General features: G+C 42.5%; 1 protein-coding gene across 1 annotated transcript; it reads left to right on the top strand.

The window, feature by feature from the left end:
* The first annotated feature begins 12,021 nt into the window (after positions 1-12,021).
* BPIFC (BPI fold containing family C) lies at positions 12,022-26,200 on the top strand. Its single transcript, XM_058805928.1, has 15 exons — positions 12,022-12,127; positions 12,507-12,618; positions 12,743-12,871; positions 13,641-13,796; positions 14,553-14,616; positions 15,479-15,539; positions 16,507-16,598; positions 18,452-18,625; positions 19,315-19,368; positions 20,700-20,870; positions 21,398-21,465; positions 22,741-22,783; positions 23,605-23,668; positions 24,440-24,516; positions 26,135-26,200. Exons 1-15 carry the CDS (start codon positions 12,022-12,024, stop codon positions 26,198-26,200), a joined length of 1,437 nt encoding a protein of 478 aa, XP_058661911.1.
* Positions 26,201-27,318: the final 1,118 nt, after the last annotated feature.

Below are 27,318 nucleotides of genomic sequence, written 5' to 3'. Positions count from 1 at the left end.
GGTAGATTAACTGGGGCATGCAAGGCAGAGAGAGGGAAATGAGAGCACAAGAAGAGAGTACACAAGAAGAGAGTACAATCTCCTTTTTTCTGAAACACTGAAGAAATCAAACTGAACACAAATCCTCCTAGGGGTAGTTCTTGCAAAAGACTAAGAGTTCTTCTTGTGTTCACAGGCCTGGAATATTTAGCTTTGGATCACAGCAAAATGCAGATGACAAAACGAGGCCTTGAAGTCACACACAGTATGAAGCAGTATGAAAGAGGAAAGCAGCTGAGAGCATCAACCCTGCTAAGTAGTCTCAGTATTCTTCTTGACATTAGCAGAAATTTGAAATGAGTCTCTGAAAATGACAAAGGAGGCAGAAGAAAAGGGAGCGATGACTCCTCTGGCATAGTGTTTCCTAACAGGGATCTTCAAAACGTAAAGGTTGTATCATCCTTTCAACTGAAGGAAGGTATGAAAACAACAGGAAGGAAATGGCATCAAATGCTAGAAAGACTCGGGGCAGTGTACTTCTAGACAGAAAGGCCACTGATGGAAAACCAACTAAACTGGCACCAATGCAGCAGCATTGTACTAAAGCCAGAAACGTCCAGCGCTTCGTTCTCTGCCATTCCATTCAGATGCACACAGCAGCTCTGCAACATTCCTACTGATCATCTCCTTGGCAGACTGGGAGTGAGGGTCCGTGGTGATGCAGAGTCCCCAGGCAGATGCAAAGGAGAGCTGCTTTCTTGCAAAAACCAGGCTTTTGAAACACTCAGGCCTTTCTCAGTTCCATAGCTTTAAGCCATAACAAACACAATTCAACAAACCACCATGCACCACGCTGTGAACACACGACGCTTCTAGAACTTGTTGATCTACCTCGAATTCAGCTGCCTCACCTTCCCACAGTACTTTTCTACTTAGCCAAAGTAATGGGCCTCAGCCCAAGGCCTTCCTTTTGTAAGCTCCCAGCTATATGCAGCAGCAAACCACTACTTTCTTCTGTGCCAAGACTTTAGATAGACGATTTGCATCTGCCCTTCCAGTGAAACCTAATGGGGAGAGAAAAGCCTCTCAGAGACATTCAGTCATTCCATTTTCTAGACAGGCCAAATAAAAAGAAAAGCAAGCTATGGGATTGTGTACTTGCTTTTACAAAACACCTGCTGCCCTCTGACAATGAATTAGCAGAAAACCAGCAAAACTGAGACTTGAGGCAAACAACCCTTTGAAGGCAATAATCATGTGATCAATAAAGACAACACTTTTCCAGGCTACCGAGATACTTGAAATGTCAGCAAAGGCTTGAGAGCAAAGGCTGAACTAATGGGGAAAGGGTAAAAGAATCCCAAGAAAAGCACAACCAAAGATTAAAAGAATTCCAAGAAAAACATAGGAAACTGACCTGTTGAAGCCTTCAGGAAATCAGTGGCCGCTGATTTACATAGGCCATTCAAGTTAATTGACCTGTGCACCTTCCTCTCCTTTTTCACCTTTCAACACCATAGGGTGAATTGTGACCATGGAATCGCAATTCCTTGGATTCTGTTCTTGAGGAGAGAAGTACAGCAGATGAAGTACCTGTTACTGATGTGCTCACCAGGAATACAGAGTCAACATATTTCATTCATGTCCAATCACAACTAGCAATACTAAGAGGATAAGACTGGCTTCTTTTTATCACAATTTTCTTGTTTTACAGCTTGCTCTGATTCTGGTGAAACTTTTTCATTAGCTTATCTCTAAAAGGAGAAAGTTCAGGTCAATGTCCCACCCTACTGCTGCAGGCATACCATTTGATTTGTCGAGCCTAAACATTGAATTGGAAGATACGGCGCACCCATTGGCTAAGCGCCGCTCCCGGGCGTCTTTCTGCAGAAGCCGCGCTCCGGAGAGCACTGTGAGCGGTACAATCGTCTTTGCACGAAGAAGCCGCTTCTTCGCCTCCGCGAGCCGGAGAGAGCGGCAGCTTCGGAAAGGTGAAGAAGGAAGCTGTACAACACTGGGATTGTGTGCGCAGCTTGCCAGCTGACAGAAAACAGTACCTTACCACTCTCCTGCCTTTTCCAATCACATGAACATTCCATTGGAAGCTGTTTTGGACAACTTTCTTTCTCTTCTTGCAAAACACTCGGCAGACCTCCGTGCAACTTCTAGAACACGATGGGAGATGTTTTCTGTGTCGGCACACTTTTCCTCTAGCCAGACATAGTGGAAAAGCTTTTTGCTAAGATGTAGACAACAAGAGATGCTAAAGACTAAGGTGCGGAGCTCCTCGGAGCTAAGAGTCGCTCCCGGTGCCTTTCGGCAGAAGCCTGCCTCCGGTGAGCATTGTGACCAGCACAATCATCTTTGCGCGAAGAAGCCGCTTCTTCACCTCCAGGAGCCGGAGAGAGCGGCAGCTTCGGAAAGGTGAAGAAGGAAGCTGAACAACACTGGGATTTTGTGCGCAGCTTGCCAGCTGATAGGAAACAGTACCTTACCATTCTCCTGACTTTTCCAATCACATGAACATTCGATTGGAAGCTCTTTTGGACGACTTTCTTTCTCTTCTTGCAAAACACTCGGCAGACCTCCGTGCAACTTCTAGAACATGATGGGAGATGTTTTCTGTGCCGGCACGGTTTCCCCTTGCCAGGCATATTGGAGCAGCTTTTTGCTAAGATGTAGATGACAAGAGATGCTAAAGACGAAGGTACTGAGCTCCACGGTGCTAAGCGCCGCTCCCGGGCGTCTTTCGGCAGAAGCCTGCCTCCTGAGAGCACTGGAACCGGCACAATCGACTTTGCGTGAAGAAGCCGCTTCTTCGCCTCCGGGAGCCGGAGAGAGCGGTGTTGGAATCCATAAAGTTAGAGGGTTTTTAGGAAATAGTTAAAAAAAAATGTAGGCCTTAGACTGGAGTTCTGTTAGCATTACAGAAAAGTTTCCCATGCAAGTGGAAAAGTTTCCCAAGCAGTAGACCTGACAAATAACAACAGGCCTCTGTAGAATTGGCTTTAGGATGGCAACAAGGTTATTTAATGTATATCTTTAGAAGGTTAGCATGAATAGAACTCTGTTCTTTGTCTCCTATGAACTAGTCTTTGTTATAACTATTATTGCGTGTGCTTTGTGGGATTGGATGGAATGCTTGTCAATATGTGGTTTTCAGTGTGTGATTGGCTGAGACCTGGACTGAGATGATTTTATGTCTTTCTGTATTATCCCACCCTCGGCAGACATTTTGTGTAGATCAGTGAGCTGTTAACATCAGGTCTTGATTGTCTTGAGACTGATGTGCTGGAAATAAAAGCAAAAATCTCTTCACTGGTCTGGTTCAAATGTTGTACATATCTGGACGTTTTGCGGCGGCATAGTGGGTTCCTTTTTTAGGACGTGGGTTCCTGACGCAATTGGACTTATATCTACCCTTCCCCCGCAATAAGCGGCAGCTTCGGAAAAGTGAAGAAGGAATCTGTACAACACTGTGATTTTGTGCCCAGATTGCCAACTGATAGAAAACATTACCTTACTACTCTCCTGCCTTTTCCAATCACATGAACATGAACATGTGATTGGAAGCTGTTTTGGACAACTTTCTTTCTCTTCTTGCAAAACACTCAGCAGACCACCGTGCAACCTGTAGAACACGATGGGAGATGTTTTCTGTGCTGGCACCGTTTAACCTAGCCAGACATAGTGAAAAGCTTTTTGCTAAGATGTAGACGACGAGACACTAAAGACGAAGGTACCGAGCTTCCCGGAGGTAAGAGCCTCTCCTGGGTACCTTTACACAGAAGCCGCGCTAAGAGAGCACTGTGACCGGCGCAATCGTCTTTGCGCGAAGAAGCCGCTTCTTCGCCTCTGGGAGCCGGAGAGAGCGGCAGCTTCGGAAAGGTGAAGAAGGAAGCTGTACAACACTGGGATTGTGTGCGCAGCTTGCCAACTGATAGAAAACAGTACCTTGCCACTCTCCTGCCTTTTCCAATCACATGAACATTCGATTGGAAGCTCTTTTGGACAACTTTCTTTCTCTCCTTGCAAAACACTTGGCACACCTCCCTGCAACTTCTTGAACACGATGGGAGATGTTTTCTGTGCTGGCACAGTTTCTCCTTGCCAGACCTAGTGGAACAGCTTTTTGCTAAAATGTAGACGAGAAGAGATGCTAAAGACGAAGGTGCGATGCTCTCCGGAGCTAAGCGCCGCTCCCGGGCGTCTTCAGGCAGAAGCCGCGCTGTTGGAATCTATAAGGTTAGAGTATTTTTAAGAAATGGTTAAAAGAAGTATATAGGCCTCAGACTGAAGTTTTGTTAGCATTGCAAACACAGCAGAAAAGTTTCCCATGCAAGCAGAAAAGTTTCCCAAGCAGTAGACGTGACAAAATAACAATAGGTCTCTGTGGAATTGGCTTTAGGATGGCAACAAGGTTATTTAATGTATATCTTAAAAAGATTAGCATGAATAGAACTCTGTTCTTTGTCTCTTATGAACTAGTCTTTGTTTTAGCTACGATTACGTATGTTTTATAAGATTGGATAGAATGCTTGTCAATACGTGTTTTCTGTGTCTGATTGGCTGAATTCTAGTCTGAGATGATTTTATGTATTGCTGTATGAGCCCTGTTGGGAGAGACATTTTTTGGTGTGGATCAGTGAGCTGTCATGTCTCCATTTTGTATTTCGAGACTTATGTGCTGGAAATAAAAGCAAAAATCTCTTCACTGGTCTGGTTACAATGTTATCCATATTTGGATATTTTGCCGCGTCCTAGTGGGTTCCTTTTTTAAGACGTGGGTTCCTGACACAATTGGACTTATACCTGTCCCGTCCCCCACACCGCGCTGAGGAGAGCACTGTGAGCGGCACAATCATCTTAGGGCAAAGAAGCCTCTTCTTCGCCTCCGGGAGCCGGAGAGAGCGGCAGCTTCGGAAAGGTGAAGAAGGAAGCTGAACAACACTGGGATTTTGTGCGCAGCTTGCCAGCTGATAGAAAACAGTACCTTACCACTCTCCTGACTTTTCCAATCACATGAACATTCGATTGCAAGCACTTTTGGACAACTTTCCTTTTCTTCTTGCTAAACACTCGGCAGACATCCGTGCAACTTCTAGAACACGATGGGACATGTTTTCTGTGCTGGCACAGTTTCTCCTTGCCAGACATAGTGGAAAAGCTTTTTGCTAAGATGTAGACGAGAAGAGACGCTATAGATGATGGTACTGAGCTCCTCAGAGGTAAAAGCCACTCCCGGGCGTCTTTTGGCACAAGCCGCGCTAAGGAGAGCACTGTGAGCGGTACAATCGTCTTTGCGCGAAGAAGCCGCTTCTTCGCCTCTGGGAGCCGGAGAGAGCGGCAGCTTCGGAAAGGTGAAGAAGGAAGCTGCACAACACTGGGATTGTGTGCGCAGCTTGCCAACTGATAGAAAACAGTACCTTACCACTCTCCTGACTCTTCCAAACACATAAGCTTACGATTGGAAGTTGTTTTGGACAACTTTCTTTCTCTTCTTGCAAAACCCTTGGAACACCTCCCTGAAACTTCTCGAACACGATGGGACATGTTTTCTGTGCTGGCACAGTTTCTCCCTGCCAGACATAGTGGAAAAGCTTTTTGCTAAGATGTAGACGACAAGAGACGCTAAAGACGAATGTATGGAGCTCTCCAGAGCTAAGACTGGATGAAAGAAAATGACACTCACCTTCAAAAAAGGCAACTAGGAGGACTCGGAAAAGTACAAACCAGCCAGCCTTTTTTCTATCCCCAGGAAGTTGATGGAGCAGGTAATCCTGGAAAGCCTTGCCCGGCACATGAAGGAGGACAACATAATATAGTCAGCATGGGTTTGCCAGGGGAATTTCATGCTGAACAACTTCTGAAACTCCCCTGATGAATCAACTTGCCTGGTAGATGAAGGCAATATTGTCTGCCTGGGCTTCAGGGAGGTTTTTAACATTTCTCTACATGGCAGCACACATACATACCGGAAGCAATAGTGCAAAGGGGAGGGAACCAGTGCCTTTTCAATGATGCTCAGAGAAAAGACAAGAGGCAGTGGACACACTTTTCTTAACATAAAGAAAAAAACCCTTCAATTTAATTCATTGCAAGAAACATGGACACCTTTTTGCCATGTATATTTTGCATTGTTCAGCTGCAACTTAAACCAAAATAAATATTTTTTTGGCCTGAGATTTTCTCTGTCAAGCTCTGCTCTGATCGTTTTGCTTGTCACTTTGGTCCAAGCCCTCCATTTTCCTCATCAAGCTACAACCTCACAGGCATCAGGCACTAATCAGCAAATGTGCTTTTTCCGTCACAGCCGAAGTCACTGGTGGAGAATTTTCTGTTTTATGCTTTACAGAGAATAGTGATTCCAGTAATCAAAGGTAAGGACTGTAGCCAGTTCCTAAGCACATCTGGCTGGAAAGCAAGACTGAAACCATAAAAGGGAGTGCTCAGCTTTAAAGACTCTGTTATGGGAGGTTTTCTTTCCATTTGGTGACAGCTGGTCAGGTTTACTCTCTGCTGGACTTCGATCCTGGTCATTCAGCCCTATGGATCAGGGGCTGGCACAGAGTAAGTGTTTGCTCCCTTTCAAACATTGGGCTAGGGTTCCATTTTCACTGAATGCAGTGTGGCAGCAGAGCTGAGATTGGCTTGAGTCTTGTCCTGACAGAGTCAAGCCATGACCAGAGAATGGCCCAAACTGAGGAAGTGCAGAGCACCCTTGCATCTTTGGGCTTCAGGGTAACATCTCAACTTCATCACCTCCCTCTGTCATTGTGCTTCTCCTGCTGCCACAGGCAGGACAGAGTAGAAAACCAGCTCCATGGGATGCAGGGAGTAAGGGACAAGGAGCAAGGGGGTGATGGCAGAGAGAAGCAGGTGGGAGGGTACAGAAGGTGGCTCTGAGGTGAACAGAGGTGAGAAGACTGCTGAGGAAAAAGCTGACCTATCAATGAGAAGAAAAGAAAGAGAATGAAAAGCTGGGAATCAAAAGTAAGATGTTTAGAAAAACAAATAAGAAAAAAGCTGGGGTTTGATTCAGGAAAATAGGAATAGATGAGAACAAGAGGAAACCACAGGCTGAGAGAAGAAAATAAAGATGGACAGTAAGTCTGAATGGAAAACAGCAGAAACCAGATTTTGAGTGGGAGATACCAGATGAGGAACAAAGGCAGGCAGATCCCAGTGTCAGACAGCTGAGAGATTCTAAGAGGTTTATATGCAACTTTTTTGCATGGTTTTTTGCCTTTTTAGTACATATGAATAATAGCTCCCTTGAGAGACATGACAGCTAATTAAAGGGAAATTGCAAACAAATTGAGTTCCTTGAGAAAGATGCTTCTGAAGTGCATTTTATTATTACTTTCAAATGTATTTATATTTGTCCCTTTTGAAGATAAGCTAAGGAAAGGATTTCCTCTTCTTAATTTCACCCATACTAGCCTGACTGGATCTGTAATAAAAATTAATCAGGTGAGAAGCCAAATTTCCTCTAATAGAATATTGCTGCTGTTTCAGGCCTTTTATTGGGGCCATTTTCCAGTGGTGGGTAGATCTAAATGTTGTCAATAGTAAAGCTTTCACTATACATTGGATATAACATGCAACCTCTGAATAGAAATGAGCCCCCCACCCCTAGCAGTTGTAGGCTGTAAAGGGCCCACCAGCCTTTTGGGGTGCCATCATGGGGACGTGACAAGGTCAGCACTACCATCCCCAGCAGGGCTTAGGAGCACTGAGTGCCTGAGTCCTCATTTCTCTGACCATTCTCTAAGAAGGCTTATGGGCAGAGTGTCTCTGTGGTAAGTGTTGCTCAGTCTTTTGGAGAGTTGTATTAACCTACATCAGAGCCCATTCCTACCCTAAAGTTAGCTAGAGTTCAGGAGGCACAAAGCCACTCTTGCCTCCTGCCCTGCTGAGGGTGTTACCATGGGAACAAGTCCCAGAGTACTGTACCTGAATGTACCCACCTGAATTTAGGGTGGGTAAAACACATTTTATATGTTTTTTCTTTCACTAGAGTCATCTGGTTATTTACACTGATGTTCGCTATCAACTGGAGGCTGAGGAGGACCTTCACAGCCACTGCTGATGTCCTTTACTTTTAAAGAACAATTAGAGAAAAATGTACTCTTCCTTCTGTTGTCATATATGGAGTAGATGCCATAGCATTAGAAGTGTGGCTCATCACAATTTTTAATGTTTTACTAAAAACTTCTTAAGCACTTTTCACAAAGCAAATCTGTTGTTTTTAAGTACAGTGAGTGTAGCTAATTATTATTATTGATGGTTTGGAAAACTTCCTGCAGCCTGATGAGAAGAAGCAACTGGTTCTTTTCACTAGAGTTGTAGACAATATATTTTCTTAGTATTAAAAGCCAGTTCTTGCATAATTCAATTTATTCCCATTAGTGTTAGCAAAACTTTGTGTATGGAGTGAGACCTTATGCTTTGTAAGAATTTCACAATTTGTCCCTTTGTAACTGGACACTGAGAGTGGGAACAGATCTACAAATCTCAGTGAATTGCCGTGTAATTATAGAATATCATCTAGTTCAGACACTGGCTCAAAACAGGACTAATTAGATGAAGCTATTGAGCATGGTGTCCAGTCAAGTCTTGAACCCCTCCAAGGATGATTTCATAATCTCTCAGAACAATCTGTTTCATTACTTAACTACCTTTAAAGTAATTTTTTTTTGCAGTATCTAATCAGTATTTCCCATGTTCCAGTATGTTCTGTGGCCTTGTGTACTTTCACTACACACTTCCCAGAAGAGTCTGGCTCCATTTTCTCTGTAGTCTCTTTGCAAAATTCACATGCAACAAAATGGCCTTTCAAGCCCTCTCTTCTCTGGGGGGAACAACCTAATCTCTCAGAGTCTCCTTGTAGTTGATGTTCTCCAGCCCCCTCGGCCACACCTGCTGGTGCAGGCCAGAGGACAAGCCTTGCTAGTAAAAGTGGCCTTTTCTATGTCTTTTGTCACTAGTCTCCCATCCTACTGAGCAACAAGCCAACACTCATCTTCTGCTGTCAATGTTCTTCAAGAAATCTTTCCTGTTGTCCTTCAGCTCCAAGTGAACTATGGATTTCCTAATTTCATTCCTATGTGTGCAAACAAAATGTTTGTGTTCTTTCCAAGTAGCTGGTCTCAGTTTCCATCTTCTGCATGCTTCCTTTTTGTGTTTAGGTTCACTCAGTAGCTCCATGTTCTCCATGTTGGCTTTCTGCCGCAGTTGCTGAACTGTCTGAACATTCTAATAGCAGTTCTTATGCTCTGAGGCAGCTGCCCTTGAAGATTAGCCAGCTCTTCTGGGCCTCTGCTCTCCAGGGCAACTTCCCACAGATCCTGCCAAGCAGGTCTCATCTGAAGTCTGTGGTTGTAATTCTGTTCTTTGTCTTGTTGCTTCTCCCAGGATCCGAAACCTGACAGTTTCATGCTCCCTATAGCCAAGGCTGTCCTTGGCCTCTGTATCTTACAGAAGTTGTTCTTTGATTGTGATAGCTGCAGCTCTTTGAGGGTATCAACCTTCAAACAATTCTATACCTCTAATATTTGTAAAATGGAAGGTGTATTTTTTTATTTTATCAGTGTCAACAGAGACATTAAACTGGGAGACATTAAAAGCATTTGGAAAGGAAAACTACAAAAGTCACACTACAGAAAGTTCAGTTCAGGATAGAAAAGATGCTTGTGTAGTTTGAGCTGAATCAGTTTATTTATCCAGCTGTGTGACAGAATGCTAAAAAAGGCATCCTGAAACCAAATAGCAGTAAGTCGTGGCAGGTCTTCTAATTCTTTGTGTTCTTTGGTAGATGAAGAGTGACTAGAAAAAGAATGAAAGAAGAAATCCAAAGTAATGGAGATTTTCAATTAGATTGGTGTCCCTCACTGATATGAGAAAATGCATAGAGGTTTATGTAACTGAGGGTGTGAGTTACATTCATCATCAGTAGCCAGAGATACGAATAATGAAATTATTATGCAGGCGACTCCCTGCGGTGGATGTTAAATCTGTGTGAAGTATGAGCATTTGTTGACTGACTGACAAGTGTCTCTACCTTTTCTATTCATGGGTTGCACAATGAAGTGACTCTGTCCAGCAAAGTGCCCCATGCCTGGGGGCATTTGCTTGGTACTTGCAAGCTAATTGATTAAATCACCTCCTTGACAAGCCAAGGAGTACTGGTTAGCTGAAGTACTGGTTAACTGGATAAGAAAACAGAAGAAATGGAAAATCTTGACTGCAAGGACTTGATACTATATATTTGTACCAGATATATACACTGCAGTGTCTGTGTGCATTTATATATATGTATGTGTTGTAATATAAATACTATATTGTTTATGGTTTCCTGTATCATGAGCAATTTCAGACAGATGGGACTTGTTTTCCATCTGTTTTTCATACCAATAGCACATTAATTTACTTATTTTACAGTACAAGCATGGCTATGAATATCTGTCCTGTGGAAATACTGGAATTCCTACTGGAGTTTCCTCCTCATTTGAAAAACCAGTGCTGAAACCACCTTCCACAAAGGCAGCATGCCACCCCAATCTCTACATTCTGGCACCTGAGCACCCCCAGCCAACAGTTTACATTGTCCTGTGCTTATCCCTAAATGAAATTTATTAGATTTTACCTGAAGGTCCAAAATAGCTTGGGATGTGGTTATCAGAGCCACTCCCTAGGTGATACCACTGAAGGTGATAGCAATTCACCTCTTCAAGCCCGCAGCTCTTTCCTTTAAATGATGGGCTCATGGCTGCAGAAGGTTTTCCCTGCAACATCCTCAGCCTTGTGGTCTGCTACAGCAAAGGTCTTGTCTTCACCCTTCAAAGGAGAGGTATGGAAACAAATACAAGGTGATTCCTCTTTGTCAAGGAGGGGCTTTGTTGGGAAGTGACTCATGTAGCTAAATCTGGTTAAATTTTGAGATTTTAAAGTTTGAGAACTATGCATAGGCCAAAATCACGTATCCTTCCAGTCTTTTGGTTTTGTTCTACATATGAAATGTGTTTCTTTCATCTCTCAATATCTGTCAGTTAAAATTTAAAAAGAAAATGCTAGTTATACTAAAAGGCAAAGGTGTTCTGCAGGATTGGTTGAAACTGTTAAAAAATTAAGTCAATATTCTCTCATAATTTTGGAGATTGTTTATATTGTGATCATGACTGAAAATATTCTAGTGGTTTGAGGTATATTGTTACCTCTGGCAATGAAGCAGCTACTGAAAGATGCAGCAATTTCAAAACAATTTTTCAGATATTAGGGAAGAGGCAATTGTCTCCTTATAGATGGTTTAATTCCAGTTCTTCCATAGCCCTGTGGTAACTAAAAAAATTTTATCTGTAAAAGTAATGCTAGAAAAGACACTCTCGTCTACTTTCAGCTGTTTATAATTCAGTGCAGTAGCTGGAAATGAAGAAAACCATAATAACGTGACCTGTTTGCCAGGTCAGTCCCAGATGACAAATAACTACATAGAAGGCTGTTCCCAGCTCTGGGGGAAAAAAACCCACATTCTCTGATTTTGTCCAGTTTTGTCTAAAAATTCTCTATCAGGATGGCTTCTCTCACTCTCCCAGGGAAACCTTGCTGAAAGCAAGACCTTCTGAATTTCACACTACATGCAGTCTGTGATTTATACAGATAACTCTATCTTGGTTTAAATCTCATCACAGAAGCCCCTGGGATGGGCATTGGCTTCTCTCATTCACCAGCCCTGTGGTGAATCCTGTAGAGCCACCAATTTACAGCGTAGAAGTTCAATGTTTGTCCAGATGGATGTATGCCAAGCACTTTCCCCAGTCTCTATGGCAGTGAACAGGCTGACTTTTCTCCTCTACCCCACAGAGCTTACTTTTTGCAAGTCTGTGGTCTTTGCTGCCAGGGTTGCAGGGCTTTCCACTTTCTTCATTCTGGAGGGAAAGCTGGTGTCTGGGGTAGGGAGGAAGGGAGTGCAACCACCACACAGCATGAATTTCTGCTATTATTATAAATATTTATTAACAGGTCCTGTAAAGAATGAGGAAGATGCTGAAGATTTGCTGTTCTCTCCTTCTCTTAAGTTTGCTCAGTGGGCTACTGAGTGCCAATCCTGGAGTCAAAGTGAGGATCACCCAGAAGGGGCTGGAGTATGGTATGTGTGATGCTCTCATCAAGAGCTGCTAGTAGCATTGCCTTCAATACTGATATGACAAAGGAAAGAGGGCAGTGGGAGTAAATGACCCCGTGGCAGGCTATAAAGGAAAGTTTAAGAGCACAACAGAGCAAAGTCAGTAATCTGCTTGACAGCATTGTACATCATATCAAGGTTCACCTGACCTCAGAGATTGAGCCAGTTAGTTCAGCTCTTGCCATGGCTGGGAGTGAGACCTGAAACAGCACTGCCATGTCTCAAGTGAGATACCACCTTCTTGCTGATTCTGTGTCCATCACATTTCCTAAGCCAGAAACACATAACTCCAAACTCCCAGGCACCGTCAAAGGCAACTGAACTGATCATGGTTTTCCTGTAGCCAGGGAGGTTGGGCTGGAAATCCTGAAGCAGAATATGGAGAAGGAGCATTTCCCCGATTTGACTGGCCATGAGAAATTTGGGCTTGGTAATGTCAAATACAACATCTCAAGGTAAGTATTCTCTCTGGGGGCAAATTGTGTTTGACTGAAATTTGAATCTTGTTTTGTGTTCATTTTGACTTATTAAATCCATTTTTAAAAATTTTTTCTCTCCCTTTTCTCTTTCATGGTCTAGGATACATGTTACTGCTGTAGAATTACCCAGTGCTTCCATCTCCCTCCTACCAGGGTCTGGGATAAAACTGGTGATTGGAAATGCTTCTCTAACCATTGATATGAACTGGAACATAAGGACCTGGATGTTGTATGTACAGCTTTGCATGTTCTATTTTTCTTGATGGATAATACAAAATGCAAATTTTAGTTTATTCTTGTGACCCCTTCATTGTAAAGGTGCTCTTTATCAGCTGGCAGGAGTAACCCAGGAGCACAGACTGGTGCTTCTGACAGGTCTGCTGGTGGGAGACAGCCCCTGCACCCTCAGACATCAGCACTGATAAAGAGCCCATGGCTGAGAAGCACTGCTGCAAATAGCACAGGACTGCTGCTCTAGCTGAATGCTGTCATTGTCCAGCCTGCCAGCTAATGACACATTTAGAAAAACTGTAGTGTGGTGGATCACAGTCTAGTATAATAAACCCTCATAGTGCAGTCTCACTATTGGAAACCCTCTGTTATGCCACCAAGAGATACAGTTCAAAAGCTGGTGGAAAATGGATGAGCAAATGTAAATATCCTTAGAGCAATCTCCACACCTTCCTAGTCCCAGGCTGTTTCAGAGCAAAGAAATCCCTCTTCTTCACATTACCTATATTGCTAAACTGACTGAATTACAGGAGTCTCTGACCTGCCCTTCTGCCAGGGACAGCAGGGCTGCATGCAGGGGAAGGGCCCTGGGAGCTGAGGCGGTGGCACAGCAGGAGTCACAGTGCCCTCACTGGCAGGCACCCGGCACAGGCAGGCAAAGCAGAGTAGTGGCAGTGACCAGCACCAGCCATGGGTCCACATCACCAGGCAATTCCATAGAGAAGAGGTGGATTTTTTTCAGTTTTTATTTTTTTCACTTGATGCAGCAAAGACAGTGGAAGAGGCACAGTGCACATTTCAAAAGTGTTTGTTACTGCAATCCTTTCAACACCCCTGGATAATGCAGGCCCTACATCAATAGCCCTCACCAGCTGCCAGACAACTCCTGGTGATGTAGATATCAAGCTGAATGGGAAAACTGGGTAAGTGGAAGAGATCTGTATAAACATTCTCACATAATAACTGTCAGTGAATGGCACAGCGACAGCTTTACAAACTAGGGCACACAGAACTGCTTTTAGGCATCATAAGGCACCACAGGTGAGAACTGGGGCCCCAATACAGCATTAAAATGGCCAGCATTGATATTTGGCCTTGTATTTACACACAGCAGAAGATAAAGACGGAATCAAACAATCCCTTGTGCTTCTTCAGCACTTTCAAACTTCTGCTCTAATCTTCAACTCTAGGTAGAAGTTATGAGGTTGTACTATGCTTCACTCCTCCTACTCACAGTGCTATCAAAATTGAACAGAAGCAGACTCTGTATGAATCCTCTGGATACAGCCCCATGAAACAGCATCTCATTATTTTCTTGTATTTCTCTCACTGTCTGAATACCACTCTTGTCACCTGTTTGGGGGGGTTGTTTTTGTTTGTTTATTTTTACTTGCTTTGGAAGTTCCTAGTGCAGAGACCATTTTGTACATATAAGATGGTGGTCTTCTGAAGAAATCAATTTTTAATAAATATTAATTAACCCAGGCTGACATGCATAGTGCTGAAATGATCATCTTCTAAATGGTGGCTCTCTGACAGTTTTTACATTTCAAAAAGGTCCCATGTGTAATAGAATATCACACTAAGAGGCCATTAAATTCATGTTCTGCAGAGATACCTGATTTCCTCTTAGTAACCATAGTACTTGACCCATTAATTGCCTTCTTCCTTCCCTCTAGCTTCCTGTATAACTTCTTTGTCAAGTATCTGAAGAAACCCATTCACAGGAGCTTGGTCACTAATGTAAGATTTTCACATTGTGTAGGGGAGGGGTGTAAGGAGGATAGCAGTCACAAGTCAGTGCTGTGAACTTGGCAAAGGAAGAATTAGAAAAATAATCCTGTAATAGTCCTATTCTGGTCTGATCAGCATAGTCATCATTTTGCCAGCCAGAAATGATTCCAGATAAAGTGACAGGTTCATAGCCAAGATACTGACACAGCTATGTTCAACCACAGTAGCAATAGGGATGGATAATGTAGTTATTTTTTCCATTACAATGCAGAATAAGTCCCTGCCTATGTACCTACAGGCATCCTGGGTCTTGGGTTATTTTTATGCTTGGCAGACAAAACATATTGCCCAGTATGGGCAATACATAGAGAAATTATAGTATATCAACTGATAGTATGACATTTCAACTTCATTGTAGCAAAGGGGTGAGTAGCTCTGGTGACAGCCTGCCCAGGGCCACTGAGAGGAAACAGAGCTTGAGATGGCTGTCATTCTGTCCAGGGATTTACACTTGGACTCACTGATCTTAAATGTCTTTTCCAAGCTAAATGATTCCACAATTCTGAGATCTCTCGTGTGGCACCAGTATGAGAGCTGTCCTCGCACTATTTAAGGCTGTGGTTTTGTCACCCCCACCAGGCTGCCTCTGGAAACGTCCCTCTTTTTTGTAGCTCTGACATACAACACACTCGCATTGCACCAAGCAGAAACCTTGGGGATCCAGTTAGGTAAAGAGAAGCCAGATGAGGTGTTTTGATAAACAAATACTGCAATGTGTGTCATGCAGCAGAAAGATCTGCTAGCACACATGTAAGAGGTGCTTATGCATCCATGGTAATCAGGCAATAACTTGAGTGTGCTTTTATTGTAGTCATGTCCCAATATCAGAGCTGGGATCCAGTTGATAGATGGAGACCTCCGATCACCGAATGGTGAGTCATCAGTGATACCTTTTCCTTCTGTTTTCTCTCTTCTGATCAGTGAAATTCTGCCCCTTCCTTAACAGCGGCTGCTTAGCAATGCCTCCAGGAGTGGTATCAGTCCCTCTGTTCCATCTGCTCCCTTGCATACAGAACCACAGTTAATTAAAGGCTGGGCTACTTGAGCAAGAAATATGTGTTTCTAAGAGCCAAGGACTTGGTAGCAATTCTCAACTTGCAGGTGTGGCAGTGTGCACTTCTGTTGTGAGAAATGCCACTTAGAGGCCACACAGTACTGCTAAGACAGTTTTCCTTTACCATGCTCCAAGTCCTCCTGCACACACAGCACTTTATAAGCTGAAGTCTGTTCTCCTAGTCTGACTGGAAATTAAGTTTTACTTACCTATTCATCAGACTTGCCAGAGACAAAATGAAAAAGCTCCTTTGCAAAAGCCTTCTCACTTGAACTACTTTGAGTTACATTTGCAGGCATTTAAGACACCCGAAGTGTTGCTCAGATACCATGTGCAAAACAGGTATCTAAGCAGATCAGGCACTCTCCTGGGAAAGTACTTGCAAGTTACAGCTACTTGGGATGCTCTTAAAACTGCTCGACAAGAAATCCCAACACCTCCTTATGCCCTGAGGCACTGATATGGCCATCTCCTTTTTGGGGTTAGACCAAACTTACTTTCCACAATGAGAAAACAATAGACAAACTGGAGAAGGCACTTTACATAAAGTCTCAGTAGAAACACCAAATCTTAGGTCAGAATGCATATCAGGAGGTCCCTGGTTGTGTTTTTCCATACTCTCTGGAACAATTTGTGTCATTCTCTTTCAGAAAAGACTTAGTTTTAAGTATACATAGTTTGACTTAGTTTCAAGTATACATAAAATTATGTAATTGTAATTATGCATACATACAATTATTTCTATGTTTTTGTAATATTCTGTTTCTTATATACTACTCTTACAGCTGTAAGGCAGATTGATGATTTGGCTGAAGTAGACTACTCCTTAAGTGGCTTGCCAGCAGTATTCCAAACATTCATTGACCTGGACTTAAAGGTAGTTGCCTGTAGTGCTGTTTGCCTACATTGCTGTGGGTTCCATTATTCTATGAGACACTTTCTAAGGTGGCCATGGTTGTTGTTCTGAACACAAAGGCTCACCATCTGAGAAGACAGACATTTCAAAGCATTATTGAATTTGTTACAGTAATAACTTGTAACAATCCTGTTGTGCAATGAATTCTTTAAAAGCCACATTCTTTTATTTAAACTGCTGTTGAGCTGGTTGTAAAAAATAGAGTGCAGTTAAAGACTAAGCAAGACAGAAGAAAAGAGAAAGGGAAAGGAAAGAAAAAAAGTTATTAAACCTCATCTTTCTCTCACTGCTGATTATAGCTGGGACTTCATTGTTCAGTCAGTCAGGATAATATTTCTATACATGGGACTAACTTGGTATGTCTGCTGTTGGATGAGAGAGAAGAAAGAGCAAGACTATCAGAGCAAGAATTAAGCCCCTAGCTTCTTGAATGGGAAGGCAGAAGACCCTTTCAAAAGCATGGGAGCCCAAGGAATGCTGCTGAGTCTGTAGACTTGAAAGTTTATTTCAAATTAGGGAAAAAATCTCCTTATGTACTGAAAAAATTTGACTAATTCCTGATTCTAAAATGACTTCATTGTCATTCTGTATAAGGTGATTTGATTGAGGGTAGTTGTCATTGTTATAGTATCTGCGATCCTTAATTAAGTTTAAGCTGCCTTGTGCTTGGTTCTTTACAAAGGCCAAATGAAAAGGCAGTCTTGTCACAAAGATCCTACAAATTAAGTATTAAAAAAAGGACAACAGGGAAATAAGAGAGGGGGAAACAAAAAGGAACAAAAAGCTAGTATCTGCTTGTGTGGTAGACACTGGTCTCAGCACACCAGCTGTGCAGCTGCTGTCAAACTCTGAGTATTGCAGCAGCTGGATTTTAAGCAGGGAATTGTGTCAAACTAAAGATGTAAAATCATGGCTGTTCCGAGAGCTACTCTTCCACATAAGTGGGGAAATATACAAAGACTGGTAATTCCAGCAAGTGAGGATTGAACGGAGAGGTCACCTACTGTGATTCAGTACCTTGTAAGCATTTTGATAGTCCTTAAAAGACAATAGGAACTTTAGAGCTAGATGAGAAAATAAAGACAGACAAAATACATTTGAGATTAAACAGAAACAGAACTAATAAAATGGACATTAAAAACTTTAAACTTTAAATGTCTTCATCACTTCCAATCAGTTTTACTGATTTACTTTTTTGTTTCATCTGTATGCATTTGGAAGTATTAGATCTGCAAGGTTTGGCCAATATGATGGCTAATGCAGAAGACAACATAGGCATTTTAGGTTTGTCTGACACAACTTTGCTCTCTCATAAGCCTTTTGTCTGCACAAGTTATCAACTTGATTCTGGGCACAATACAGTGCTGATTTTGACCAAGAAAGACCCCTGGTTTTACAGAACAATTCTGTAATTGAGACCATTAGATAGCTCTTAAGCAGCAGTTCTCAGATTTAAATTCCTAGAGATGAGAAAAGGAGAAAGGAGGACCACTAGTCATGTTCTTAATGCAACATTTAGACCCTTAATATAGACGGTGGTCTGAGGTGACAGACTGTCCTTGGTGACCAGTATCACAAAAGACAGATCTTGGGCATGAGGATGAGGATCTGTGAAGACGTCCAAATGCTGGAACTTGCCTTCACCACCTGCTTGAAAGCACCAAGCCTTCAGGGTGTACTACAAAGCCTGCATACTCATTTATATACCAAATGAATAGCCAGGGCAAAGTCAAGGAAAGTACCATTCATGGTCTGCAGTCATGGTGAAGTTATATTTTGACTCTGTTTTCTTTACCTCTGACAATACCTTTTAGGGCATAGTCTTCCCAGCTGGAAACCACACTGACTCTCCCTACATGGCAGCTTCCTTCACAATCCCAGACCAAAGGGACTCCATGCTGTACCTTGCCTTCTCTGAGTATTTCTTTCAGAGCTCCTCATTTGCTTACTACACCGCAGGGGCCTTCAACATGACCATTGCAGAGGAGGTGAGCAGGACACAGAGGAATGGGCTCAGAGTGGCTCAGTTAGGGCTTTGACCTGCCAGATGTCAGTATGTGGCCGCATAAAGCTCTCAGTTGGTCTGCAGAGTCCTGGGACAGAAGATTATAAATACTAGGGTACTGTTATTCTCTTTTACTTACACTCGATATAGATGCCTCAGGCCACAGCCAGGCATGCCAAGTTCCACAGAGCCAAGAACCAAATACTGCCAAAAAATAAGGGGTTTGTAGACCTGAGGCACAGACTTCTCTAACAGGGACAAGAGATCAGCTCTGGAGAATTTTGCAGCCTCATTGGATGCTTTCTAAGGGATCTTCTTAGAATGAAAATACGACAGGGGCCTTGTAAGCAAAGCATATGTCAAAGCACAGCATCTGTGGCTTGAAGGCTGCCTGACTTGGCTAGCCTGACTGCAGGAGGTTCAGTATGTCCCAAAACCCATAGACTGCAGCCCAAACTATAATGATGTTAAGAATTTGCTTTCTGAGGGATTATTTTGGCATGTATTATTGGGAAGCTGCTTTAAATATACCGAGTCTCTTAGGAATATTTCTGACAGGAACAAAATCAAAGATTAATTGAAATGACTGTAATAATGCATTTAGAGAAAAGCTGACCATGAAGGTCAAATCTGGTAACTTATTTGTTTTCTCTCTTTTATTTTCTCCTTCAGACTTGCAGCTATTTTAATATAAACACAGAGATATTTAGCAGTATCATCCCTGAGGTGAGTATCATTACTTTCACAAAGTCTCAGAGAAGCCACCCAGTGTGGGTGTCAAGACACCTCACTACTGGTGTATCCCAAAGGCTTCTGGGGCCAGCAGGGCTCCTGCACAGGAGAATCAGGCACACATGTGCCTTGTAACAGCAGAGCAGATGGGCCTTGTCACTTCCCACCCCACGAGTTGAATGACTTGCACTGTTACCAAACATAATCTTGGCCCATAACCTTGCACATCAATCTTTTCTCTGGGCACCATGCCCAAGCCACAGCTGTTCCTACCTAAAACCAGCTCCATGCAAGAAAAAGCTTCCAGTCATGAGTCCCGCTTTGAGAGGCATCCAAGAGCGGTCTCAGCTCAGGAAAATCACCTTTCTCCTCCCCAAACCTGCTTAATTCTCTTTACTTTGCTGCTGACCTGTGACTGATGAGCAGAAAACCTGGGAAGGGACCATGTGCAGGAAAATGAGCTAACAGATGGACAGGAAACATTACATCCTATGGAACAGACAAGGCAGATGCACAGGATTTCCATTTATTTTAGGTGAAGGAGATGAGTATAACAGGACAGAGAATATGAGCATGCATGGTTTCCACCAGCCTTCTGAGACAGGATGAGAAACCAAAATAAGGAGAAGAACCCCTAGGCTATAAATACAGAGGATGGGTGAAATCAAACTAATAGTTCAAAGTACTTCACATTCTTGTTTGCTTCCCAGATGTTATTAAGTTCCTGCCTCAGAAATATAAGAATTCTCCAAGGGTAGGCATGTATGATGTTCTCCATAAAATGCCATGAGCATTGATGCAAATACTCCATCCCCTCTGTTTCAAATATTGAACTTTGTGAGTCTATTCACTTTTTAGGCAATGAACAGAGTGAGGCTCCTCTGAGGACAGTCCTGAGGAGGAACCCATCTCCTGAGATGCGTGAATTTCTAAGTGAATGACTCCTGAGCTCTTTTATTGTGTGACTAAATACCACATTCAGGGTCCATTTATCTCCTCTGTCCACAAGGTAGTATTCAATTTCTCTTGAAATAATATGGAAAAATTTGTATTCCTCAAGTGGAAGGAACTTTTCACTGCATTTCTGAGTGGCCAATACTGTTAATTTAGTACCACAGAAAACCTTTATTTCCTGCTTACCTGAAAGAATCTTATGTTAACAGCTGTCCTTAACCTCATCATAAGGAAATACTTAAAAAATATTGCTTCAAAAGTGAGAAAATGCAGTATTCTGATCCATTCTATGAGAAAAAATGTTGTGGGTTTTTTTTTTTTTTTTTTTTTTTTTTTTTTTTTTTTTTTTTTTTTGTCTTTGAATCTTACAGGTAGCTAAATATTCAATTACACCCTACCCAGTGATGTTGAAGCTAATGTCTACTGAAATCCCCACCATCAGCTTACAGCAGGATTCCTTCACGGCAGAGATTCAGGGCTCTGTGGAGGTGTTGGCCATTCTGCCAGACTCAACCACCCAGTCTCTGTTCACACTGAACATAGTAAGTACAACAAACAAGGTGACATTTAACTCAGGGTTAAATATGTTTGTTCCTTCCTTCTTTTAAAACTCTGTACAAGAAACAAAGAAAATGCCAAATTTCTAGTACTTAAACATGCACATTCCCCTTAGTCACAGGTATAGGCATGACCTCAACTAACCTACAGCACATTTCTGTGGCAAAGAACATTTTCCTACAGATGGACAAAATTCCCAACATGTAGTGGCTCTGATTAAGCAAGGTTTTGTTGTCTGCAATGACAGTTCTGCAAGTGTGAGTCATGCCTCTTGGCATCTTGTTCATGGCTTTGATTAATGACATCTCATTACCCCCATTTCAGCTCTTGTCAATGCCATTCAAATGAACAGACATTTGCTGTGTGCAGCCTTGCAATGAGAAAGCTGCATTTACCTAAAACAGCTTCCATGCATCACTGAAAAGATGGTATTTATGTGTTTGTGACTAATTCACAGAAAGGGTCCTGGGGTTTTTTATGTCTGGTAATCCATGGTTTCTTTATTCTGCAGGCAGCCAACACCAGCATTTCCCTGAATATATTTGATCAGAAATTGATGGGCTTGCTGTGTTTGAACAGGTAATCCAATCTGGGATGAAAAAGATTTCCTTTGGAAAACAATGTTAGCAATCCCAACATTAGTTTGATCAGATAATTGTAAATAAGTTTTGCTGGTAAATTCACCTGCATTAGATTCTCTTAATCTGGCAGCACTTGTACAGTTTAGAGGAGGCAGGAAGCTTCTGTCTGACAAGTGCAATGGCCCCAAGGGGCTTCCCACCAGTGGACTACTGCAGGGAAGTATCTCACTAGACTTCCCTTCTTTTTACATTTACTCTCCCCTCTGAGCTAGATAAACTAAGCATGTAGGGCAGTTTTGATGACCATAAATCATCTGAGTTTCCCTCATCACTTTCTGGCTGGCAAGATGTCATGGCTTTCTAGACAACCTGTACCACTAAAGAATGTCAGAGCAGTCCAGGGCACAGTAAAGAACCTGGGCCCCTGCAGGTCCCCTATGCAGATATTCTTATTGCAGACATTCACCAACTGAAGTCCTGCAACTTGGAAGGTTCAGAAAGCTGGAAACCAGAGGCTAGGCCATTTACACATCTAACATGTCACACTTCATGGAGAAGATGCTCTGTATACCAACACCTCACAACTGGGAATTGGGACTCCAATTTCATAAAAGTCCCTAAGAAAGACACGGGGTTAAGAACATGCAGAGTTCATCAGGGCAGAGGGATGTTAGGAATTTAAGGAGGATAGTGCTGTTAGCATTTTCTGCAGTAATTTTTAAGAGGAAAATCAAGAGTGTGCTGGAAGCTGGCCTTGAGAACTCAGGTACTGGTGCTGAGGAAACTCAGAAATCTTTTGTTGGATACAAGAGTAACTTAGGGAATAAGTATTTCATTTTGGATACAGAGGCAGTAGCAAGAAAGCCATCAGTAGCAGCAGCACCACACAATAAACAGATCCTTCCTTCCTGGTAAGACTCACATGAAAGCATTACGCAGATGTACCAAAATCTTTGGAAAATACCTGACACCCTACAAGTCCTTGGTAAAATCAATTGTCAGTAGGATTTCCAGAACAGTACAGAGGGAGAAGCACACTCAAACTGCTGGCTGCAGCCCTTCTAGCACACTCTTGCATGGATGCTCAGCAATGCCCCAAGAAAACCACATCTTTCTGTATCTAGCAATATGCAATGGGTGAAAGTGCTTTAAAAAAAAATCTCTGTACAGATGCTTCCTAAGACCTGGAGCTCTACAGCATGACTGCACATGATTAGAATAACTGTGTTTATCCTTTCTTAGTGACTTATCTTGTTTAACTTCTTTCTCTCAGGATCCAGTTCTCCCTAGCCCACTCCAATGTTGGCTCTTTTGAGGTAAGCGGGTAGTTGAAGCATATAGGAAATGCAAACTAAGAATATCAGTGATATCAAGGCTAAAGAGTAAGCAGCTAAATTTTATCAGTATTTCTAAATCATTTGGCTTCATTCCCAAGTGGCTCTCTTCCTGTCTTCTGGCAGCCACCTCTCTATTCTTGCCCCAAAAAGTTAAAAGTGAACTCTTTGGGGCAAGCTAGTGCTGTGCAAATGAGACATTCTGTAGTTGCCCCGGCTGCAGTAGAAGAGATCTCTCGAATCATCAGGGTGAGACAGAGCAGAGCTGAGCTGCAGCAGCAGAGCAGAGCGCCATCCAATGGTCACAGGGATGGCTGAGGTACAGGCACTCCGTGGATGCTCATCAAGGTGCTCAGAATTCTGGCAAGGAGAGGGAGTCAAGATCTTTCCCTCAGGTGCCTGAAACAGTGCAGTTGTAGCCTTGCAGGGGAAAACCCTGCCCCCACAGAGTCATTTCATTCTCAGTATAATCAATGAGTTCCGAGTAGCGGAGGAGAAAGGATTAAAACTGTTCTAGTCCTGCTTTGCTATTGGTGATAAATTATCTCACAAATAAAGCAAATAGACTGTTTTAAATTAAAATGTTGGCCAAGCATAATGAAATACATTTGCATTTTGCATCTCACTTCCTTTGCATCATTCCAAAACCTTAAGATCTGAGGTTCACTTGAGCTTATGACTCTTGAGGCCAAAAGAGAACTGGAAGTTGATTAAAAGCCTACTAACTCTACTCAGGATTAGGGCACAACAGCTCTTCCACTATCAGGAAATGATGGCTAACTCACTCTTCTTGTCTGTGGCAGGTCTTACTTCTGGAGAACATCCTATCTTACATTTTCCAGACTGAAGTAATTCCATCAGCTAATGGTAAAGCTGTATTTCAGCATCAGCTAAAAAGCTTCCATCAGAATGGGTTATTCTAGGAACTTCTACTGACTTTCTGATTAAGTTGTCAGCTCCCATTAACTTGGAGTAGAAAATGACCATTTGCCAGTAAGCAGTGGAAGGCAAAGATTGTAGGGGTGTCAGTGCTCGCTCTCACTGTTCTGTAAAAAGGGCAAAAATTACTAGGAAATCAAAAATTCATCTGCCTTCATCTCAGGCTAGGTGGTCCTGATGCATCAGGGAGAAAAGCAAAATCTCTCTCATCTGCACACCTGCCTGAGGCCACTATATGTGAAATGTATTCCTTTTTATTAGACCAGAACAGAGCTTTTGCCTCTCATAAATCTTATTTAAGGCCCTGGAGGGAGATACAGCTTTGTGTCAGCCCTCTATACTGGGATGAACATCACCTTCTTTAGCTAATGGATACAAATGGGAGCAGGTCCTAATGATGGTAGAGCTGTATTAATAATCCCTCAGGGATCACTAGGGACAAAGCACTTAGTATGTAATGTGTTGACCATGAAATCCTTGGTTTGGCTGCAACACTCTGCCAAGAGAGAAGCACTCGTAATTCTTTTTTTCCCATTGCTAAATGAGCATCTTAGCAGCCTCCCAGGCTTGCTTGTGAAGACTAAGAGGCTAATTGTTATAAATGACCTACAAGTCTCTGGATGAACAGTGTTGTTGAAGGGCAAGAGTTTATTATCTTTCTAATGCATACCTAAATCATCATTTGTCTCTTTTTTTAAGCTAAACTGTCAAAAGGATTCCCTCTTCCCAGTCTGGCCAATGTTACCTTGACAAGACCTCACATTACAATTGTACAGGTGAGATTTTGATACTTATGAAAGATTTTCCTTTATAAAAGGTTATCTCTCTTTTTACTTTTTTTTTCCCCTAGGCATTTATTTACTTTTTCAGTGCCAGAAATTTGCTGTGTTGGAGCTACTTAACTAATAAAAATGGGTTTAAAATGAGGTCCTTAAATGGTAAAATTCTATTAGAAACAAATGTATCTTTCTTTGAGAGGAAAAGTTAGAACTGATTATAAAACTATGAAGTGATCAAATGTACAACTTCTTCAGCCTTCTAAGTTGGAATTGAGTGTAAAAACAGGCTTGACATATTGTTCAAGTTTGGCCAACCACATCAAATTAGAGTTATTGCTATCTCACAGTTTTGTTGAATACTTGGAATATGAGAGGGAGGAGAATTCAATCTTGTGCATCTAGGATGCCCGGATTTTGTTAATAATTGGTGATAATGACTGAGGCTAGTAGCCAAAAGTAGCTAGTGAGCTCTCAGAAAATATTTTTTGCCTTCTGGTTATCCTTCTCCAAAACTAGCCCTTAGTTTGAGCATACAGAATGTTGCTTGGTAACCAGTCAGTACAAGGGCATTGCTGACAAATTAATGCCCAGAAAATGAGTAAGCCTTCTGCATTTCTCCACTTGCTTAACAACTTCTCAAAGTTATTTTCAGTTTTTTTGAAGTTTTTCTTTGCAGAGACTTCTAAATCTTTGTTAGAGGTTAAGCACAAAACACAGCTCAGGAAAGGAAATGCAAAGGTTGATTTTAATTGTTCTTTGCCTCCCACATACCTGGTTCCCTACAAAAAATAATTGCTCAGACACTGATTTCAGTGGCACTCACTGCCAACAGTCCTATAGACTAATTGTGAATGAAGGATTTTAGTGATTCTGCGGTGCCCATTCCCCCCTCATGTTCTCTCACCAATCTCCTCATCAGTAACAAGGGAATAAGAGACAACACAGAATTGCTATGCCCTACCAAAGTGAATGAGATTCCCATTTAAAGGCTAGAGTTTAGGCTCTAGTTCTAGAGTTTCCAGTCCCAGTCTGATGGCTATGGTCAACAGGAAGAAAAACAGTTCTTACTTTTCATAGACAGGCTGGATGGTGCTTTGAGCTACCTGATCTAGTGGAAGGTGTCCCTGCCCATGGCAGGGGGGTTGGAACTGGATGGTCTTTAAGGTCATTTCCAGCCCCACCCATTCTGTGATTCTGTGACTGTGATGAGCTGCTCTCTGCAGGCTTATTGCTCTGTATGTGCTGACACTGGGGGAAGCTTTAAGGACAAGTTTAGATTAAATGGCTAATTCTTAAGTGGCACAAATTAGGTAATCCCTTGTGATCCTTGCCGAATTGCCTCAAGGCTCAGATGAACCTTCCTGAGCAGGCTGTATGATCTTTAGATTCCCTTCTGTTGCTAACATGGTGCAAAGGGATAGCACCCAGGGAAAGATAGAGTCCTTTTGCAAAGTTCAAAGGACAGAGTTGAATAAAACTTGTTACTTCCAAGGTTCAGCTCTTCTCAGTAGATTTTTGGACCTTAAACACCAAGATCAATTTGAAATTAAGAAACCCCAAAATAACGTGTTCATTTTAATTCACAGTATATCCATGACTGTTTTCCTCCCTGCAGGGATATGTGTTGATTTCAACTGATGCCCACTACAAACACTACAGGAGAAGAAAGACCACATGTTAAGCATGAACTTCAAATCAGGTCAAAAATGTGACTCTGAAGACTAAACACTGTCCAGTTCTGGTGAAATGTTTAACTTGAGCTCTGACAACCCCCATCCTGGCTGGGGGCAAGAGGGGGTGCTGGGAATCAAAAAAAGCTCATGGAATGGTTAGTTGGTGTAATGGTGGTAACAAGCAGACCCAAGGGAAAACATGTAATGCATGCTTGACATTTATTTATTCTGTAGTTTAATTGATGCAAAAATGTTTTTAAGATTAATGACTCTTTTGAAATACACTTTTGTCCGTACACTTCCAGAAGGATGATGCAATCTCTTAAAATTAGGGAAAGTACACTGTCAAAATGCTGCTGGGGCAGATACACCTGCTAATATGTTTCTACTCTAACAACCTTAAGCACTTCCCTTCTGCACACCATGCATGAAGTAGGGAGTGAGCCCTCTCCAGAACCGTGGAACTGTCAGACTGAGAACTGTCCCAGTTACAATGGGAAGTAAAATCTTTGCAGTGTGTTAACATAAATCTTAATATGCAGAACAGGACCTGAGCCAGTGGCAGTACTACTCTCCATCTTTCCGGGTGACTCTTCAAATCCGTGTGCCTGTCATGTGCCCTCTTAAGTGCTGTTTAGCCAGGTTAGATACATTTAACTCCTTCAATGTTTCTGAGTAAGTCCTCTAAAACTAATTCTCTGACATCTTTCTCTGAATTGAAGATTAGATACTTTTCTTACTTCATTTGTGTATGGTATCTTACCCTCTTTCTTTCTCCTCCTTTTCCCAGTACTTTATTGGTGTGCAAATGTGAACAGAGTTCTGCCGAGGGCCATGCCGGCCCTGCAATGCGTAGGGGCTTGTGCCAAGCCTGGACGGGAAGCCGGCTCTGGCCTCCCTACGCTGAGAAGCAATCAGCGATGGGGCGCAGGCAGCTTTCGCTGTCCGGAGCTGAGCGAGCTCATACCACCTGCTGCAGGGAGGTACCTACACACCCCAAAGGTACTCTGCCCGGGGCTCAGCACGCACAGGCACTCAAAAAAAATACTTGGGGTTTCTCCACACAAACTAGCCCCACACAAACTTTCCACACAAGTGGTGTGAGGGAGGAGGCAGCCAGGTACAG

The sequence above is a fragment of the Ammospiza caudacuta genome, chromosome 5, assembly GCF_027887145.1.
Source record: "Ammospiza caudacuta isolate bAmmCau1 chromosome 5, bAmmCau1.pri, whole genome shotgun sequence".
Classification (NCBI taxonomy): Eukaryota; Metazoa; Chordata; class Aves; order Passeriformes; family Passerellidae; genus Ammospiza; species Ammospiza caudacuta.
Note: the sequence above shows the minus strand (reverse complement) of the source record. Positions and strands in the feature narration are given on the sequence as shown.

Excerpts from the sequence above, each read along its gene's own strand:
- BPIFC (XM_058805928.1), top strand. The coding sequence starts at position 12,022 with ATGCTGAAGATTTGCTGTTCTCTCCTTCTCTTAAGTTTGCTCAGTGGG. Across the intron at positions 20,871-21,397 it reads CTCTGTTCACACTGAACATA|GCAGCCAACACCAGCATTTC; the intron begins GTAAGTACAACA and ends TTTATTCTGCAG. Across the intron at positions 24,517-26,134 it reads CTCACATTACAATTGTACAG|GGATATGTGTTGATTTCAAC; the intron begins GTGAGATTTTGA and ends TCCTCCCTGCAG.